The sequence below is a fragment of the Rana temporaria genome, chromosome 5 (assembly GCF_905171775.1).
Source record: "Rana temporaria chromosome 5, aRanTem1.1, whole genome shotgun sequence".
Classification (NCBI taxonomy): domain Eukaryota; kingdom Metazoa; phylum Chordata; class Amphibia; order Anura; family Ranidae; genus Rana; species Rana temporaria.
The window spans coordinates 98,451,095-98,473,073 of NC_053493.1; the positions used below are offsets into that span (position 1 = coordinate 98,451,095).

Below are 21,979 nucleotides of genomic sequence, written 5' to 3' on the forward strand. Positions count from 1 at the left end.
GCACCCCCCTTTCCTTATGCTGCTGCTGGGAAGAAGCTGGATGCAATGCTTGAAAGAAGAAAGTAGGGGTCTAGAGGAGGACCAGAGGAGGGCTGGGGCCACATGAAATGGCCTGGAGGGCCGGATTGGGCCTGCAGGCCTTGTGTTTGACACCTGTGTTATAGAGGATTATACAGGGTGTCTCCTGTATTTAGACAATATTTATTTAGCTTTGAGTTCAGCTTTAAAGGCTGTTAATATATAGATTTGATACACCAAACCAGGGGTTCTTACGCTGGCCTTACTCTGGCCTTACGCTGGCTTGAGTTGCAGTGCCGTTATGTAGAATCCAAACATCCAAATAGTAGTAACCAACGCATCTAAGTTACAGCTTACTACAATACATACACTACAAGGGGTATTGAATTAAATTTCACAGAGGTCCAGTCAATAAAGGTCCGAATTGTATGTTTGATTATTAATGGCACTTGAAGCACTGGCAAGCGGCAGATGTTTTTGTGAGCGGCAAACCAATTTGGTGCATCGCAATTTAAACGGGTCAGTGACTACGTTTTGTGTGTTTCTGCAAGTAAGACAGCCCATTGAAATGAATAGGCTGCCTACATGCAGAACAAAGGTAGCAATGTTATAAACCTCACATCACAATCCCGTCATTACAACATTGTTCTCAGTCCCCCCCCCTTTACATCACAGCCCCCCTTCACATTACTGTCCTCAGCCCCCCTTCATATTACCCCCCTCCATTCACATCCCTGTCGTTACTCCCCCTTTACATTCCTATCCTTATTCCCCCCTTTATATCACGCCCCTCCTCCTTCACATTTCTGTCCTCAGCCACCCATCACATTCCTGTCGTCACACCCCCACCCCTTTACATTCCTTATCTTCACCCCCCTCACCTTTTACACTCCTGTCCTCACCCCCACTACCCCTTTACATTCCTGTCCTCACCTCCACTGCCTCTTTACATTCCTATCCTTACCCCCTCCCCCTTTACACTCCTGTCCTCACCCCCACTACCCTTTTACACTCCTGTACTCACCCCTACGACCCTTTTACACTCCTGTACTCACCCCCACAACCCTTTTACACTCCTGTCCTCCCCCCCACTTTCCTTTTACACTCCTGTCCTCACCCCCACTACCATGTTAATGTCCTACCTACACAAGGTGGGGGGCACATCAGTCTAGAGCTGACATTGGCAGCAAGACAGCTCCCCATGGATGGCAGGATGCTGACATTGGAAGCAGGACAGCTCCAGACGGAGGGTGGGATCTGCACAACTTTTCCTGGTAATCAGCTTGTGATTGGTTGCTAGCAACCAATCACCTGCTAGTTAACTTGAACTCCCTCCTTCCATCCAGAGCTGTATTGCCTCTTATATTAGTCTCCTGCCTTCCATGTGAAGCTGTCCTGCTGCCAATTTCAGCTTGATGAGGATGACAGCAGTTAGGGCGGCTAAGCGGGCTCCTAAATGGCAGGACAGCGGCCGGTCTAGACATGGACCGGACGCGGACCACAGTCCGGCATTTAATGATGACTGAAATATACCATGTGTTGTTGCACACTGCCTTGCAGAAAAGCTACACATATAAATCATGTTCATTAACACAAACACAGGAGTAAGGGGACCCCTAAACATTTAAGTGCCCAATTAAGGATGTTACCCTAAGATTTAACCTGGATGAGCCTGCTAATTTTTCAATGACAAGCCCATTACTGCACACGGTAGAACTGATTCATGGGATAGCTGGTAGATAGTTAAACCCCTAAAATTGACAAAATATTTGACCTCACTCATTTTTCTCAGTACACCCAAGCAGAAAGAACTTAAAGAGGAGCTCCATCCAAAAGGGGAAGCTCCAATTGTCTGTCCCCCCATCCGCTGCCGCATTTGGCACCTTTGGGGGGGGGGGGGGTGGATCGGGTACCTGGTTTTGACAGGTACCCGCTCCCACTTCCAGGCAAACTTTGCAGCGAAAAACTCAGCTGTAAGTTCGGCCACCCTCCTTCCTACGCCGCTGGCCATTCACAAATTTGTGCCCCCAATAAAATGTCCTCTTAATTCCTGTCCTGGTGTGTCAGTTTGTGCCAAGGTGTTAGGGAAATTTGGGAAAATCTTGCCAATGGGGATGCAAATAATAAAAATCCATCAGAAGCTGTAATCTTTCCTCAATGCAAAATGTAAAACTAATTGGCTGCAGCTGGAATTAACAAAACAAGTTGGTCACAAGCTTATAACTACTCTACCAAAACAGAAAACATTCTTTTTACTTGAAAATGTGAATTGTTGCTAATTATCGCCCTCTAACTTTTTTCCTAATATTACTGGTAAATTATCCAAATATCTTTATTGGAAAATAATTTTACTGCTAAGCATTTGTACTAATCTGGTTTGTGCAAATTGCTGGAAACTGTCAAGGAATGAACCAATCAGAGAACAGAGGCTTTGTTATAATTCCAAAGCACACTCCCCAGGTTTTAAGGTTTGACTTGACTTCTTATATGGCCTTCATTTATTCCTGCACACAGTAGTGAACCCCATGCTGGCAGCAGCGCTGATACATATAACATTTTCCTTAATATGCCGCTTAAACTGATAAAACTATTCAGTGAGGGTCCTGTCATAAAATGTGTGCACATTATCCAATATTGCTTTGGGTGCTCCTAAGATTTCTATGGTTGATTAACAATTTCTACGGTTTAATCATTCTGCAGGAAAGGGAATGTTTACTTTGGAATAAAAAAGTCATTATATACTGCCCTTGGAGCATAAAAAAGCCGCCAGGACCCAAAATGAGTATAACTTGGAGTGATTCTTTCAAGGCCAAAAAGATGAATTTATGACGTCCAAAGTAAGATATGAAAAGGCGAGACTGCAGTGCGGTGTCTCCGGGCAAAGATGTGGGATAAGACTTTCCGATCCTTGGGGCTTAGCATGTCTGGTCCATGCTTGTTCAATTATTCCACTCACACCACCAACTACAGACCTGGATGGGGCACTGCAAGGTGGTTCAACTTATAAAAGGAGTGTCTGGCATGGACAAATCCAATCTGGCTTATGAAAGACCGCTACTTACAAACATTAATTAGAGAACCATCTGCCTCCTTTGGAAGCCTGGAAGTAGAACCCTCATAGCAAAAGCCTGGATGTATAATGTAAGAAAGAGATTTTTAAATAGGACTTTTGTAGGTAAAAAAGAAAGCAGTTCCATAATACAAGGTGGTAGAAATACATGATAACCTCCTAGCACATGCCCTGTATTAGACACGTTATCTAATATGATATTGCACCAAGGAGCATATTTAAAAAGCAGTAATTTTAACTTTCACTAAAAACTCACTGGTGGTGTTTAAAGCACTGTCATTTAAACACAAATAACTGGTAGATTCCCCTGCAGTGAATGTTTGTTGAATGTCAGATTCATAAATATGCCCCTAGATGTAACTTTGTACCTACTTTTCCACTGAGGGACACAAGAACACTTTTGGGTTATACTTCCGCTCACAGGAGTATTGGACACCAGCAAATAAAAATGGTTGGCCTCCGGCTAACAGCATGCCTCAACTGTAGCAAATCAGTACAGACAGCATAATCATAAACACAGGAGTGGAACCTGCCCCTTGAAAGAAAACAAGGTAATAGTTTTTTTTGGATTAGAATTTTTCAGTCTCATGCACTGAGGGACACAGGAAGTCTTTGACCTTTGGGACAATCAAAAGCAGGTAGAGCTTTGAGAATGTGTGAACAGACCAGACAGCAGGCTTGCAAATCTGAGAGAAAGTTGCTTGATGCTAAAAAGCCAACACACGGTCGGAATTTCTGAAAACAAATGTTCGATGTGAGCTTTTGGTCGGATATTCCGACCGTGTGTAGACTGCATCGGACATTTGCTGTCGGAATTTTCGACAACAAATGTTTGAGACCTGGTTCTCAATTTTTCCGACAACAAAAGTTCTTGTTGGAAATTCTGATAGTCTGTATGCAATTCCGATGCACAAAAATCCTACGCATGCTTGGAATCAATTTGACGCATGCTTGGAATCATTGAACTTAATTTTTCTCGGGTGGTCATAGTGTTGTATGTGACCGCGTTCTTGACGTTCAGAAATTCCGACAACATTTTTGTGACCGTGTGTATGCAAGACAAGTTTAAGCGAACAATCCGTCGTAAAAAATCCACGGTTTTGTTGTCGGAATGTCCGATCGTGTGTACACTGCATTTTAGTGTGTACCGTAATGGAGAGGGATGGAACCAGATTCATGAGAACATAAGTTTGGATGATGGTCTTCCAGAGCCACCTAGAAATGGTGGAATGAGTTATGGAAACTAGAAAAGAAATACTTCTTGTAAAAAGAGTGCCTGAGAGATAGACTTTCACAGTCCAAATGACTAGACAATGGAGGGAAATATCCTTTTGGCGAACTGGAGCTGCACAGAGGGACAGAAGAACAATTCCTTGGTTGAGGTGAAAGGCAGAGACTACCTTGGACAAGAAAGAAGTCCTGGGCTTCAATAGCACCTTGTCCCTATGCGGAACCAGAAAAGGTTTCATGCAGGAAAAGCCACCAGCTCAGAAACTCATCTGGCAGAAGTAATGGGCACAAGAAACATCACATTTTGAGTAAAAGAAGAGAGGAGTGTCTCTAATGGATACAAAAGGCAATTTCTGAAGCACAGAGAGAACCAGATTCAGATTCCAGTATTAGGGAACGGACAAGGAGAGACACATGGGAAACCCCCTATACAAATATTTTCATCAGAGTGAGAGGCCCAAAATCTCTTAAACAGAATAAAAAAGTAAAAAACCGGACCCTTTACAGTGCTGAGAGCCAGACCCTGGTCCAGACCTAGCTGTAGGAAGAAGAGAATTAGTTCCACCCCTGGGGTGAAAGCCCTAAGACTTACAACAAGTAAATTATGCCTTCAATGTTCAATGACAGACTATGCGAGAAATAGATTTCCTGTCATAGACTCAGATGTTCCTGTCCCTTCAGAACCTGAGCTTCAACTGCCATGCTGTTAGAGCCAGAGAATGTGAAGCTGGATGGCAAATCATTCCTTGGGCCAGATATTGCTGATGATCTAGTACAACCCACAGAGTGTCTTCTAGGACCCTAGTCTTACTGGGGTTGATGTACCACATACACCTGTGCCAGCCTAATGTAATGAGGATCTTCAGAATGCCATCTATCCTGCAAAGCAGATAAGGAAGATGTTTTAGGGTAGGAAAGGCATAGATCAGAGTGTACTGATCCCACAGAACCTCCAGAGCATCCATGGCTTCAACCAGATGATCTTTGGATCTGGAAACAAACCTGTCAAAGTTCACTGTTGAAACTAACGGCCAGGAGGTCCACATCTGTTGTTTCCCCCGGACTAAACCTGAAGCAATCTGGAGTAGATTTTTTTATTTTAGCCCTGGTAATAATAAAGATACAAAATATGTACACATTCACTATGCGTTCCTTTTAAAGGGGTTTTGGAGTATAGACAAGCAGTAAAATGATCACTACATGTGGAAACTCTTTTTTGAATAGGTAAAGTATACTAAAGACCCCTTACCTGTAGGGGTGCTGCTTCGGAATGATGAAGATGGAGTGATGGGTGGGGTGACTGGTGGGGTGAGGCTGCCGCTCCCATGACGTGGGGGTGTTGACACATTTCCTCGGGATACAGAATTTGACAATGTCAGTGAGAGCTTGGGCTGGATTTTCTTCTTTAAGGTTTCTTGTTCTCGTCGAGCTGCATCAGTCATAAATCTAAAAAAAAATACAATAAAAAAAAAAAAACTTTGTAAATTCAACATTATGAACAGTAGATGTGATGCCTTATAATGATGTGCTCCTATAACTATGTGACAAATAAGTTTACCTTTACCTGTGCATCAATTTTTATTCACATATTGCCAGCATGAATCATACCAGACCATAATCAAATATTTCTTTGCTGTGCTACTAAAATCTAAGTCATCTGATACACATTTGTATTGTTAAAGACCCAATGGCTTCAGGATGAGGTTTTGGGGGTACCAATAGTTCTTTAATAGCTGACTGTTCGGTACTGCTTCTAAGTTGTTTTGTAGACAAAAAAGTACCACTACTATACAGTTGTATTGTTGGAAACGTAATGAAAATTACTGATCAAAAAAAAAGGCACCCAGTGTTCCCAAATTTGATGCGCTATGGATACAATGTACTTTAAACTTGCCAATAAACATATATTGTGAGGGCCGACCTGACAAATTAATTATATTTATATTCAATCAAGTAAATCCTGATTGCACAATCAGATTGTTGCATGAGTGGTCAGCTTTATCTCTTTTGCAATGCTTTTACTAAAGCTTTCATAACCGAAAAGAGAAACAAACAACATGAGCACTTCTTGCCTTCGCTTTTTTTTTAAAAGTGAACCATGGGCAAATGTAACAACACACCCTTTAATCAAGTGATGTGCTTTACATTTACTGTAAAGCACAGGTACCTTCATTAGTGTTTATATTAGCCTCCTGTAATTCCTTGTACAGCAGCATTTAGGGGAAGGGAGGATCAGTACTTTGAGCTAATCAATACTTCATTGCTTTCTACAGCACTTGCAGCCCAAAGCCCCATACACACGGGCCAAATGTCAGACGGCATCGGCCGGTTCAATAGAAACCGACCGACATGCCGCCCATGTGTACTGTAGACAGTCCGACAGAAGCCGGCTGTTCGGCTGGTCATGACAGGAAAAGGTCAGCGCTTACCGAGGTGTTCGGGGGGGGGGGGCAGTCCGTCTTTCAGAACACAATAGAATCGCAAGGGAGATGTAGTAACATTGGATTGTTAGTACAGTGGTCCAATCTGAGCTGTAAGTTTTTTTCATTCAGTCCACAGGGTTGAACAAAAAATAATAGTGTGTACTAGGCTTTACACTAAATGCATTTACAGGAAATCAGAGGGATTATGTCTCCAAAGTCATGCTGCTCCTTCGTTTTCCAATCACGGGCTCAGGCAGGGGAAATAACCAATTCAAAAGTTATGTTTTTCAATATATACCCATCAGTGGGAATACTTATCGTTGACTCTTCAGAAGTTTGGTTTTGATGGCCTTATCCTTAAATCCATAATGGCCCTTTACTCCAACCCCACTGCTCGAGTTCTGGTTTCCAATCTGTTATCTCAACCTTTCCGCATTTCCAATGGAACCAGACAAGGATGCCCTTTGTCGCCCTTAATATTTAATTTACTTATGGAACCTTTAGCTGAACACATAAGATCTAACCCCAAGGTATCGGGAGTGACCATAGGCTCACAGGAACATAAAATCAGCCTGTTTGCAGACGATGTGATCTTAATGTTGACCTGCCCATTTACTTCCCTAACTGAAACACAGGAAATACTATCTTGATTCAGTAAAATTTCTTATTATAAGGTAAATACATCCAAGTCATCTGTTCTGGATATAGGTATAGACGCTGTGGCGAATAATCTTCTACAACATCAATTTCCATACACTTGGACTGATACCAGCATCCCATACTTGGGAATCCAATTGACCAAATCCACTAAATCTCTGTTTCTACACAATCATATACCCCTTAAAAAGAAACTTCAATTAGATTTGACGACTCTAGGTAGACACGAGCTCTCGTGGTGGGGTAGGCTTTCAGCTTTCAAGATGATCCATCTACCACAAGTATTATACCTCTTTAGATGTCTTCCCATCCCACTACCCATGAGTTTTTTCAAATCTCTACAATCTATTCTATCAAAATTTGTCTGGAACGGAAAGAAATCTAGATGCGCCCATCATAAACTAATAATACACAGGATGTGGGGGGGAGTAGGTTACGTAGATTTTAAGGACTACTTCTATAGCTCAATTTTGACACAATTAAAGGAATGGTTTCAACCATCCCCGACGACAAATTGGGGTTTGATTGAGTCTTCTTACTGCATCCAAAGACCGACTAAACTATGGTTATATGGTGCACAGATAGGATTTAAAATCCCCTCTCATCTTCCTCCTTCAATGAAAGTTTCCATTTCAACATGGATTAGGTTTTTAAAAGCAACGGAATACTCTGATACCAAACATAGAATAGATATTCCTTTTAGAGTTTTACAACTTGTGATGAATCCTACTACCCTAAATGACTGGTACAATTGTGGCATTGAAAATGTCCATGACCTTTACTATGGTTAGGAAATTAAATCTTTTGAAACCATCCAATCCGAATATAAGCTCCCTCACACATGCCACGGTCATTATAAAAAAATAACACGATACTTAAATAACTTGACCAATGCCAACCTTTACATAAACGCGCATGCATGGTCCTTTTTGACATCGATAGTTCAAAAGAAAAAAGGTATCACCCTTTTTTACAATTTACTTCAGGAAAAGAAAAATTTCTTGAAATCCTCTGCTCACTTGCAATGGGAAAAAGAATTGGATCATTCTTTTACGTGCGACCAATGGCAAGCTGCATGTAGAATGAATCAATCGGCCTCCAAATGTGCATCTCTATGGGAACTATCGGTCAAGATAACTTTGAGGTGGTATTATACACCAAGCATCTTGTCCAAGTTTGGTAGTCAACACTCTGATCAATGTTGGAGGATGTGCGGTGCTAAGGGTGACTTGTTCCATATTTTATGGACATGCCCTAAACTTACAGAATACTGGAAAAATATATTCGATATATTAACGGCTATGTTAGGAACTAGGTTAAAACCTGATCCAGCACTTGCCTTACTATCTTTAGGAATAGACGAATTTCAATTCCACCTGCGTAATGCAATGGTACACCTATTTCTTGCTGCCAGATTGTCGATCACTAGGAGGTGGAAAGACCCTTGCCCTCCATCAGTTATTGAAGCTATTGATCTGACTAATCTCCATATGACATATGAACGCTTATTAGCTTTATCCCTTAATACATTGCACAAACACGATGTCTTATGGGCCCCTTGGAAGTCATGGGTCAACGACAATGCTTGAAGGTCCGCTTTATTATACTATTTCTGGAATGCTAACCTTTTTGAACACTGTCTTACCCCGTATATGTATTTTATGAGGAAACGATAAGAGGAACTAATCGGTTAATTTTCTTTATAATTTCTTGTATGAAACGTTAACTTATCTTCCTTTTTTTTAGTTACTAATATAACTACAGACGGTAATTGTTTGATAATTTCCTTATGAGATCGTTATATTTTTTCCCTTTTTTCTTTTTTATTTATTTATTTATTTATTTATTTTTCTCTTTGTTCATTTTTTCTCCTCTCAGTGATTCGACTTTTTTTTTTATTTTTATTTTGAATTCTTGAGCAGGATTAATAACATTTATCATCTGTTATAACGTTATGATATGTGTGTACTTGATATATCTACTCTTACAACTTGCTTGTATTTGAAATATTTAAAATTAATAAAAATTATTGAAACAAAAATATATACCCATCAGATACTGGTAGCCATTTTCATAACTATAAGGTGTTAACCTAAGTATGCAACTATAAGAGTAATTAAGGACATACAACATATGAAGGACATATAACTGATATCATGAGATAATGCACTTTTCTTGCAATATTTTTTCTAACAGCGTTTGGCACACTGTTTAAATTCTGTCTTCAGTTTGTGCCTCCTTGGGGGTATTCCAGCTTACTTCAGCCATCTTTAGATTGAGTTGCAAAAGAACTTTGGAAAGTTGTGTCACTACCCTGAAAAGGCTTATTAAGCAAGCAATCATAGGATTCTGGCAGCAAACTAATCACCTTTTGTTCTAAACAACGTGCAGTAAAGTTAAAAGTAATAAGGATGGAAACATCAGCCAGAATAAAACAATGGGAAAATAGCTGCAATGTAATTAAAACAAGTGGAAGAGTTTAACAGTATTTGGATGTTACGGCTGAGTTATAGTTCTCAAAATTCACAAAATGCAACTAGGATCATATTAAAACAAATAATAGGATTTTGGACTTACCAGCAACATTCTTTTCTTGGAGTACAGTACAGGACAATAATCGTTAGTCCTAATCTGTGAGTTATATGTACCTACCTTTAGGTAATTGGACACTGGCAAAAAAAAAAGAAAGCGGCAATACAACATCTCTCACTCCGAGCAAGCCTCAGTTTTGAAGCAATACAATAGGGAGATCCTAGAAACAGAGGGGCCGGACCAGTGCCCTTTACTGTACTCCAAGAAATCGATTTTAGTTTGTCAAAATTCCTATTTTCTTCAGTTGAAAATCATGGAACGTCCAAAAGCAGTCCAACTGAGGGGTGAGCTAAACAGCATTTAAACCCCAACAAATCCATGTAACAAATGAGTCAAGAGGGCTCGACAGATTCAGAAAGCAGCTTGTACCACCATATATGCCTGAAACTGACGTAAGAGGAAGCCTGAACATCCACTTTGTAGAGCTTAATAAACATAATAAAAAAAAGGCCAGGTGGCAGCTTTGCAAATCTGAGAAAAAGATGGCTGATACTGAAGAACACATGAAGCATTAACAGATCTTGGTGTACTTTAGCAAGGAAAGGATGAACCCTGTTTTTTAACCCAGGGGTCTCCAAACCTTGTAGACATAGGGCCAGTTTACTGTCCTTCAGAATTTAGGGACTATGGCCAGTGGAAGTAGAAAATGCCCCAGCATCAATGGGAATAAACCATATCTCGGGCTTGGGGGTCAGTGGAAGTAAAAAAAACAATTACATAGCGCCTGTGGTCAGAAGGTGGAGGAATAGTGCCCCATCATTGGTGTTAGTGAGAGCAATAGTGTCCAACTGTTTATATCAGTAGAAGGAATTAGTAGCCCATTATGTGTCACTTACCTGAAACCGAAGCCTGCGATGTCCCTGCTGGTTGGAAGCATCCATCTTCAGTCCTCTTTCTTCCGGGGCCCCGGACTCTGGCTCTGTGATTGGCCGCATGCACACAGGAGCTGCCAGTCACGGCATTACCCCATCTAGAAAAGGTACAGCGCGCCTTTTTGTAAAGTGTGCATGCACCGAATACATCGGCACATGCGCATAAGAAATCATCGTACGAGGAATTGCAAATATCTCCTAAATCGTGTAGGTTTAGAAGATATTTCCAGTACCTACAGGTAAGCCTTAATCTAGGCTTACCTGTAGGTTAAAGTGGTTGTATATGGTGTACAACCACTTTAAAGCCAATAGATTTGCATGACAACCAGGCAACTGACATTTTCAGAGGGAGAGGCAAGCAATGGAAGCTTTCATATTTCTAACTCTCAGTAGAATTTTTTTTAGCCTGACTATGAGGCTACACATCCCATGAGGCATTGTAAAACTCTGACATTCACAGACATGACTAGGCATGATGGGAATTGTAGTTCCTGAACAACTGGAGGGCCGTAGTTTGAAGACCCCCTGGCATAACCACATATGTTCAAGACCAAAACTGTATAATGCCAACTTTTCCAAACAGTTCCTGCCACAAAATAAAAATAAATAAATAGAAAGAAACTATTATATATTATGGAAATTTAATATCACAGCTAAAGTGACAACATTCTAACTTTCACCATAGGCAGATAGGGCCAGATTCACAAAAGGGATACGACGCCGTTTCTCCTGATACGCCGTCGTATCCCTGTTTTTATCTATGCGACTGATTCATAGAATCAGTTACGCATAGATATCCCTAAGATCCGACAGGTGTAATAGTTTTACACTGTCGGATCTTAGGATGCAGTACCGCGGCCGCCACTGGGGGGAGTTTGCGTCGTAAACCAGTGTCGGGTATGCAAATTAGGAGTTACGGCCGATCCACGACGGTTTTTCGCGTTCGCTACGTCGCCGCTAGTATAGTTTCCCGTCGCTAAGTTACACTTTTTTTTTTGGTGCCTTAACTTTAGTCATTGCTGTCTAAAGTATGGCCGTCGTTCCCGCGTCAAAATTTAAAAATCAACGTCGTTTGCGTAAGCCGTCCGGGAATACGGAAGTACGCTACGCGCGTCGCCGTTCAAAAAAATTACGTCACGGCGCGCAAAGCACGGCGGGAGTTAGGAAACGGAGCATGCGCAGTAGGTCCGGCACGGGAGCGCGCCTAATTTAAATGGCACACGCCCATTTGAATTGGCCCGCCTTGCGCCGGAGGCCGCGGGCGTAGGTTTTCATCGCAAGTGCTTGGTGAATCAGGCACTTGCGATGAAAAATTGCGGCGGTGTAACTTATCTAGGATAAGTTACGCCGCCGCGATTCTACGTGAATCTGGCCCAAACTACCTACCGTAACTACACCAAATAACATCTGGGAAGCCATAACCCACTTAAAAGCATAATCCAGACACTATTTGAACATTGCTAAGCCATCATATTACTTAATGTCCATTAGTAATTAAAAGGATAGTTATTAATGAATCCATAATGTATAAACCTTTATATTACACATAAAATGTTACATATACTTTAAGTTAAACACTAATTACTGCTGGTACATGGAAATGGATACAGACGTTTAAGACAAAGGGGCTGATTTACTAAAGGAGCAGTTTGCAAGTTAATTTTAATTTTCAAATTTTTAATTTTCTAATTTAAAGAGAAAAGAAAAAAACAAATTTCTGAAGCACAGACATGTACTTCACAAATATGCTTTGCGCTTGGCTGGCTTTAGAGTCCTAATATTGAAGAAAGTAACAAAAAAAGTGAGGAAAGTCAGCTCTCCTACAATCACGGACCTCTCTCTGCACTTACAGTATTATGGGGCAGTGTTATGGAGAACGGGGAGTAATACCTGCTCTCCATTAAAGTATACACTTATGTTAGTAAAAGAGCTAAAGCTATATGGACTTCTATTGTGGAAGCAAATTAATTTTCATTGAACATAATTGTCTATTCTTAGCAGGTTTATTTTCACGTAGCTTCATCTCATTCACTTACCTAATGCCCCGTAAACACCATCACTTTATGTGATGAAAAAAAATGACGTTTTTAAAAACGTCACTTTAATTGACTGTGTGTGGGGGAAAACGTCGTTTTATGTCTTGTAAAAAACGACGCTTCAATTTTATGTGTCGTTTTTCAAAAGTGCACTTTTTACTTCACAGAAATTGACCGTGTGTAGCAAAAAACGTCGTTTTCTAAGACGTTTTTTCATCCACGCATGCCCAGAAGCTACTTATGAAGCAAGCTTCAATGGTAAAACGTGGTGGAACGTAACCTCACTTTGCAAGATCATTGTGAGAAAACGATGGTGTGTATGCAACTTCGTCTTTGAAAATTGAAGTTTCAAAAACATCATTTTTTACTTCACAGAAAGTGTCGTTTTTTTTCATCACATAAAGTGATGGTGTGTACGCGGCATAAGACTCACCCGATTCACATCTAAATATTGTGCTCATGTCAAGCCATGATAACGCCCAATACATAGAATCCAATTCATGTCAGTATACTCTGGTCACATTGCAACACTTTGTAGCATATTGCCCATCCCTAGACCAGGCACAGGAGCGTCAAAATGAGAGCTTACCTTGGGTAAAGTTCTGCAGCAGAGAGGAGGTGACATGGGGTGGAAAAGTGAATATATCTTGCTGTTTGGGTGGTCCATCAGCAGATGCTTTCACTTTTCCAAATAGGCAAAGTGACCATGTCTCTTTATTTTGTTGTAGCCAGATAGAAAAAAAAAAAATCCTCTTCTGCTACCAAAGGATACTGGTGTTATTGGTCAGAACTCATGACGCACTTGCTACGCCTATGACTTGTTGAACCTTGGGAATAGAAATCCTACAGTTTGTACATGTAAATAGCTGTTTTTCCTAGTGTAAAGTGTACAAACTGCTTCTCCCTGTGCTTGTTAATATAGTTAGGTATACACCTACATAGTAGGACTGCAACTACTAGAATTCAATTGAATCCTATATGCAGTTGGTTAGCAATCCACCTTCGCTGTGCTGACCCAAGCCCACTATAAATAGGGTTCAGGCAGCCCCGCAAACATCCATAAATGCATGCCCTAGATATATCTTGATTCAATCTGTATTTGTTAAAGTTTGGGCAAAAATAATACAACAAAGAAAGTATAACATGTAAGATATACGTACAATATACTGTATATATCTGCCAAGTGGGGGTCTGATGTGCTACTCTTTCTGCACTGCCCAGGACTCTTTCCGATTTCTCTTTGGAGGTATGGCCTAGTTTTTGATCAGTGGAACGATATATAGTTCTCTTTGTATATAATTTAAATATTGAAATTGTAACCTACTCTGTTCACTGAGTCAACTCTGTCCGTAGTATTAATTAATGTATGAGACATAACTAATTGAATGATTGTTATTTCGTGTCCGTTTGTCTGGACATTGATTACCATTATTATTATTTTTTCATCTTATGCATTTCATATAGATCATTGTGGCCTGTGTGTTCCTGAGGAAGCCCCATTTTCGGGTGAAACATGTAGAACAAAGAACACTGGTCTTACGAGGAAGCAATTTTTCATATGATTGGAAAAGTAGCACTTCTCTTGTTATATATATTTTTTTTAAATTTGGATACTGATGTATTGTAATATAAATAATTTTTTGTACAAACATTTTTTAACTTTTTAAGAAACTCATTCGATCATTCCAATATGTCCTGTGGGTTTGGCAAAAGTAACCATTATATATAAGTACTATACTTTCAATATATCCTTTTGCATCTATAAAGTCCCATACCCTAGCCCGATTTGGGGATCATGTCTAACCATATATACAGTATAGTGCATACAGTACAGAGTACTTGGGTTGGGATAGTAAATGAGAGTTGTGAGAGCCCTAGATATATTGTAAATGACCAAAGCCTTTAACTTTTAATAAGCATTAGATTTTGGAAACAAGCCTCAATCACTTTAAACATTGTTAACAGTTAGTAGTGTGAAGCCTCCGATTTGATTTCTAGTAGCATGGATTAAAGCAGACATTTAATCAGACTATCCAGGTTGAGGTTATTGGAGGACAGCAGGGAATGATTGCTTTTGGCACCCATATATTATTCTTAAAATAAACCCATGCGGAATGCAAAGCAGGTGCAGACTGCAAGATGTTCTTCAATTCCTCGAACTTCAATTTGAAAACATTATTGATAAGTCAGTTAAAAGTTTGAACATTTACTCATGATCCCAAAAAGAAAAATTCCAAAAAGTGTAAAGGCAATTTACTAATATCTGCTCCTTAGCATTTGGTTAACCATCCTTTTCTCATGCAGAAATTTAACGCTTAAGCCGCGTACACACGACCGGTCCATCCGATGAGAACGGACTGATGTCATTGGTTAACCCGATGAAGCTGACTGATGGTCCGTCGCGCCTACACACCAGCGGTTAAAAAAACGATCGTGTCAGAATGCGATGACGTAAAACACAACGACGTGCTGAAAAAAACGAAGTTCAATGCTTTCAAGCATGCGTCGACTTGATTCTGAGCATGCATGGATTTTTAACCGATGGTTGTGCCTACTAATGATCGGTTTTGTCCTATCGGTTTGGAATCCATTGCTTAAATTTAAAGCAAGTTGGCTTTTTTTTAACCGATGGTTAAATAACCTATGGGGCCCACACACGATCGGTTTTGACCGATGAAAACGGTCCATCAGACCGTTGTCCTCTGGTTAACCTATCGTGTGTACGAGGCCTAATTGTTCTTACTTTGGTGGGACACTTTTAGATTGTGATATCTGTGGGTATTAGTATGGGTATATGTTGTCTAAAAATGAATACATTTGAATATAAATATTGGCAGATCTGGTGTAGTGTAAAGCCTCATACACACAAACAGATTTTCCGATGGAAATTGTGTGATGACAGGCTGACGTTGGAAAATCTGACCGTTTGTACGATCCATCGGACAATTGTTGTCGGATTTTCCGCAGACAAATGTTGGATAGCATGCTTTAAAATTTTCCGCCAATTTCCGTCAATTGTGTGTTGTCAGATTTTCCGATCGTGTGAACACTAGTCGGTCGGACAAAAGTCTAAAGTGCAAACACGCATGCTAGGAAGCAATGCTCACCAAACAAAACATTAGCAGACGGTGCCCAAATGCTGGCACTAAAGAGCTGAAAAAACACGTAGTTTTGTGTTTGTTGACTAACAATTCTTTGCTATTTGCATGCAAGACAAGTTCACGGCCAACGCCCTTCGGACAAAATTGCTACGCTTTGTCCACGGGAAATCCGATCGTGTGTGTATAAGGCCTTGTACAAACGACCGAACATGTCTGCTGAAACTGGTCCGCAGACCAGTTTCAGCGGACAGATCCGACCATGTGTACAGCCTAGCAGACAGGTTTCCAGCAGACAAAAGTTTTAAAGCAGGCTTTAAAACTTGTCTGCTGGAAACCCGTCCGTCCGACATGTCCGCTGTTTAGTACACCTAACCAGCGGACAGAAATCTCCCGCATGCGTCGAATGTATACGACGCATGCGTCAAAGTATTTTACTTCCTGGTTTGGTGACGTGGCGGCGTCAACGTCACCGCCACGTCACCGCGCTGTCTGTCCACGGGGATTTTGGTTTGATGGTGTGTACAGCCATCAGACCAAAATCTCCCAGCGGACATGTCCGATGAAAACGGTCCGCGGACCATTTTCATCGGACATGTTCTATCGTGTGTACAGGGCCTAAGGCTTAACATGTAAGTCCAGGAAAAAGTTATAATCTCAGCATCTCACTGATATGAACCACATTTACATCATAGCTTACTATTTTATATTTAAAGTGGTTCTAAAGGCTCAACATTTTTACCTTAATGCATTCTCTGCATTAATGTAAAAAGTCCCAGCAAATTGTACCGCCCCTCACCCCCCGGTGCTGAGTCATGCTGTGTGTCTGTCAACAGACAGACATAGCCTGGCCTTAAATTAAGCCTACAGGTGCACTGCCATAGGAAGTATCTTCCTATATTGGTGCACTGAGAAGAGGAGGAGCCTAGTGCACAGGCGGGGAACCCAAATAAGGAGGTTCAGTGCTGTTGCACAAATCAGGTAAGTATAACAAGCTATTACAAACGCTTTAACGCATTTTAATACAATAGTGGACTAAAACTTATTTTTAATTCTGAACTTTGAGTGTCTTAATTTTTTCTTGTAAGATGGTTCCGCTGTTGCATTATCATAGCCGACATTTATAGCACTAGAAGAAAGCTAATATTGGTTTGTGTGGGCAGACCTACAGTAGTTATATGCCCAGATTAGAGGTGCTTTGACGGGAGGTCGAGATGCCACACCCAGAACCATATTTTCTAACTTCTCACACACGTGTATGATTGTTGGAGCCATGTTTTCATGTAGCTATAAAACAGCTGCATTTTCTGACCTACAACCATCCAGTCTTCTTGGTCACTCACAATCACACTACAAGCCCCGGTCGTCCACAGTAGAATGCAGAGAGAGAAATCCACAATCCATAGGTGTTTCCCGAACCGCGTTCAAATCACACTGTCCTTGGAATTTGTAGAAGGTGTCAGTACAATGCTAATGACACCCCAAATGCAGACCTTTTGCCTGCACTGGATTGCATGGTAAAAAACGAGCATGTGATCGGGTTGCAGTGCGTTTCTAAAATTGGTGCATGTACAACTTTGGTGCTATGCGGTGAGATTTGAGCCCATTCAAAATTAATAGGCTCAAATTGCACTGCACTAAATCACATGTAAATTGCAAAGGAATTCAGTCCGATTCATAGGCGATTCATAGTGTGAACAAGGGCTAAATGGGGTAGATCCACAAAGAAAGTACGCCCACGTATCTAGTGATACGCCGGCGTACTTTCAAATTTCCCGCGTCGTATCTTTGTTTTGAATCCTCAAAACAAGATACGACGGCATCTGGGTTAGATCCGACAGGCGTACGTCTTCGTACGCCTTCGGATCTTAGATGCAATTCTTCGGCGTCCGCTGGGTGGCGTTCCCGTCGTATTCCGCGTCGAGTATGCAAATTAGCTATTTCCGACGATCCACGAACGTACGAGCGGCCGTCGCATTCTTTTACGTCGTTTCCGTTTGGCTTTTTTCGGCGTATAGTTAAAGCTGCTATCTGGTGGCATACGCAATGTTAAGTATGGCCGTCGTTCCCGCGTCGAATTTAAAAAAAAATTATTTCGTTTGCGTAAGTCGTCCGTGAATCGGGCTGGACGTAATTTACATCCACGTCAAAACCAATGACGTCCTTGCGACATCATTTAGCGCAATGCACGGCGGGTAAATTCAGGGACGGCACATGCGCAGTTCGTTCGGCGCGGGGACGTGCTTCATTTGAATGAAACACGCCCGCTACTCGCCGATTTGAATTACGAGCCGTTACGCCGCGAGAGATACACTACGCCGCCGTAAATTACGGCGCAAATTCTTTATGGATTCAAAGCTTTGAAAAGTAAGTTACAGCGGCGTAGCGTATCTCACATACGCTGCGCCCATGCAAATGTATGTGAATCTGCCCCAATGTGTTTTGTTTGCTAACTGCATAGAAGCCATTTGATTCCATATACTGCAGTTGGGATGGCTAACAAGCCATCAGGTTTGCTTTGTTCTATTAACCAGTGGTTTTGAGTGTATAGTTATCCAAAGGGGAATAAATCTGCATGGTTTTGCTTTAAAATGAGGAATAGCCCCCTTATTTTGGGGATTTGTGATGCAGTGAGAAATGTTACCCATTTTAAGGCGGCTCTACTGTGCTTTGCACTAATTCAGTGGAAGGTAGTTTGGTCCCTTTTGGCCCACCTCACCATAACCAGTTGGGTTATGATTTCTCATTTACTAACATTACTAACTATAATAAACACAATGTTAAAGTTGTATTTAACACTCAGGGGGTTAATTACTAAAGGAAAATCCACTTTGCACTGCAAGTGCACTTTGAAGTGCAGGCGCTGTAGATCCAATGGGGACATGCAAGGAAAATAACATTTTAGCTTGCACACGATTGGATGATAAAATCAGCAGAGCTTCCCCTCATTTCAGATCTTCCCCTCAGAGTTACAGCGACTGCACTTCCAAGTGCACTTGCAGTGCAAAGTGGATCTGCCTTCTGTAAATAACCCCCATAGTGTTTCTTAGTTTAACACATTGAGCATGATAAAATAAACAGTAAAATATTTCTTAACATTCTTACCCTAGCACTTGCAGTTTACAACTTTGAATGCTGCTGGCTCTTGCTCTCTCAGTGCTGCTTTTTCTTGGTGTTAACAGTGGACAGTGTGGTCTAAAATTAGTCTGGTATTGAAGGTGGGGGTCAGAAAAGCACCTCGCAATCCTCAATGACAAGGCTGTGTGTTTCTATTAATGCACATAGTGTATGGAGACACATTTCTAGTCCATGCATGCAAGGGAAAGGAGCCACCCTGAGAGAGAGAAAATCCGGGGCAGCAGTCATGGCACAGCTTAACCACTTCCTGCCGGCCGTACGACTTTATACGGTCGCAGTGTGGATCTTAATTTCCGGGTGGTCGTCTATATACGGCCTCCAGCCACTGAGGGGCGCACGCGTGCCCGCCGCATCACTGAGATGCCGGTGCGCGTGCCTGGTGGCCGCGATGGCCACCAGGCACCCGCAATCGGCGGTTACAGAGACAAGGACGTGGATCTGTGTGTGTAAACACACAGATCCACGTCCTGTCAGGGAGAGAGGAGACCGATCTGTGTCCCTTGTACATAGGGACACAGATCGGTCACCTCCCCCAGTCAGTCCCCTTCCCCCACATTTAGAAACACTATGCAGGGTACACATTTAACCCCTTCCTCACCCCCTAGTGTTAACCCCTTCAATGCCAGTCACATTTATACAGTAATTGGTGCATATTTATAGCACTGATCGCAATATAAATGTGAATGGTGCCAAAAATGTGTCAAAAGTGTCCGCCATAATGTCGCAGTCCCAATAAAAATCGCAGATCGCCGCCATTACTAGTAAAAAAAATTATAAAAAATAATAATTCTGTCCCCTATTTTGTAGGCGCTATAACTTTTGCGCAAACCAGTCGCTTATTGCGATTTCTTTTTTTTTACCAAAAATATGTAGAAGAATACGTATCGGCCTAGACTGAGAATTTTTTTTTTTTTAAGTTGGGCTATTTATTATAGCAACAAGTAAAATATATTGATTTTTTTTGATCAAATAACACCAAAAGAAAGCTCTACTTGTGGGGAAAAAAAGGACGTCAATTTTGTTTGGGAGCCACGTCGCACGACCGTGCAATTGTCAGTTTAAGCGACGCAGTGCTGGAAGCTGAAATTTCACCTGGGCAGGAGGGGGGTATATGTACCCAGTAAGCAAGTGGTTAAACTGTAACATAGGCAAGGATTAAAAGATAAAGAAGCTGCATACTCTGATTAAATCAGCTGCTGAAAGTCTTAAAAAAAACAGAGGGTTTAATATCACTTTAAGCAGTTGAAATTTAATTTTGCAATTACCAATTTCTATTGTGTGTATTTTATTTGAGATACGTGGATAATTAGATATATTGGGAGGGGATATGTTTTTCAGTTTAGCTGTGCTCATTGCTGCCACCCTGATTTAAACATCCTATCCTGAGAAGACAGAAATGTTTGGATAGTTTGTAACTTTACACCCTGGTGACGGATAAAGCTTCAGCTTGCTTGCATTATCTCATCTGCTTGCAGACATTGCTCAGCTAAAAGCTTCGGGTGGATGCCAGAGGTTTGCAATACTTTAGCATTAGAGTCTGGTTTAAAAATGTGTAGCGTTCTAGGCTTTATATTGGTAATATGATTAATCCAAGCCTACTAGGATGCAAGTACTGATTTATACAAAGGTACTTTGTATACAATACAATCAACATCGATTTTCTTTAAAGAGATTACTGATACACCTGATAATTGACTTTTCTTTATCGTAGATCACAGGACACAGAGCAGGCTATAAACATTACTATCTGGGTTATGCGCCACCTATAGGTGAATGGACACTGGCCAACCAAACAAACAAACAGGAATTCCCTCTCTAACCTCCCATGTGTCCTTGAGACTTAAAGGGGTTGTAAAGGTGAATTTTTTCCCCCCTCTTGAGGGGGAGAGCAGGAGTGTCAGGACGCCCACCAACACACAGCTCCTTTCTCTATCTGCAAAGTAGAGAGCGTCCTGACCCTCCTGCTCGCCCCCTCAAGAAGCTTTCTCCACACCAGGGAGAAAGTGTCGTATTACTGTGTGAAGTTACAGACAGAAGAACAGGAAGTGAGAATTTCTCAGAAGAAATAAGGACATTTAAAATAGGGTGACCAGACATCCCTGGTTTCAGGGGACAGTCCCTGGATTGAGGACACTGTCCCCTGACCAAGTCTGTCCCCGGTTTTGTCCCCAGATTGGATTTGAACAGGGGCTGGGGCATTTTCAAAGACAGTCAGTACACAATAATAATAAAAAAAAAATTACACACCCACCGTTCCTACTAGCATAGGGGGGTTTATTTTTTCCATTAACTGTGCTCCTTTCTGATGATCATTTGCTGGTTGGAGCAGAGGGAATATGTCTTCAGTTTCGGGCCCATGCCCATTCAGCTATGCTCATTGCTCACATATTCTTCTGCCTTGGCTCAAATCCTGGCCAGCCACCTGCCTGCTTATCTGCTTGCCATCCCAGGCGGAGTGATCTTCCTCCACTTCCCACCCAGTAGTAGCCAGGGCCCGGAGAGTAAGACTTGACAGGCTGTGAGACTGGCGTCGTCGGCGACGGGCAGAGAGTTGCTGATTGCCCCCATTACTAGTAAAAAAAAAAAATGTCCCCGGATTTCATTTAAAAAATCTGGTCACCTTAATTTAAAAGCAAAATCGAAGGATGAGGTAAGTGGAGGAGGACTGCACTAAGGTATAAGGTAAGGTATAGATATTTTTTTTTTTACCTTTACAACCCCTTTAAACTTAGTTTTGTCTGTTTTGCAAAAACAGTCATTTGAATCCATTCACAAGATTCCTTTAATTCTTTTGACAAGGAAAATAGCCTTTTTGATCGCTATCACTTTGGCAAGAAGGGTGTCG

At 41.4% G+C, this 21,979-nt stretch overlaps 1 protein-coding gene across 1 annotated transcript in view; it reads right to left on the minus strand.

The window, feature by feature from the left end:
• Positions 1-21,979, minus strand: part of JAZF1 (JAZF zinc finger 1) — a 355,941-nt gene that overhangs the window by 79,179 nt on the left and 254,783 nt on the right. The window contains exon 3 of the mRNA XM_040352925.1: positions 5,568-5,764. Coding sequence (XP_040208859.1) covers positions 5,568-5,764 — 197 coding nt within the window. The remainder of the gene's footprint in view (positions 1-5,567; positions 5,765-21,979) is intronic.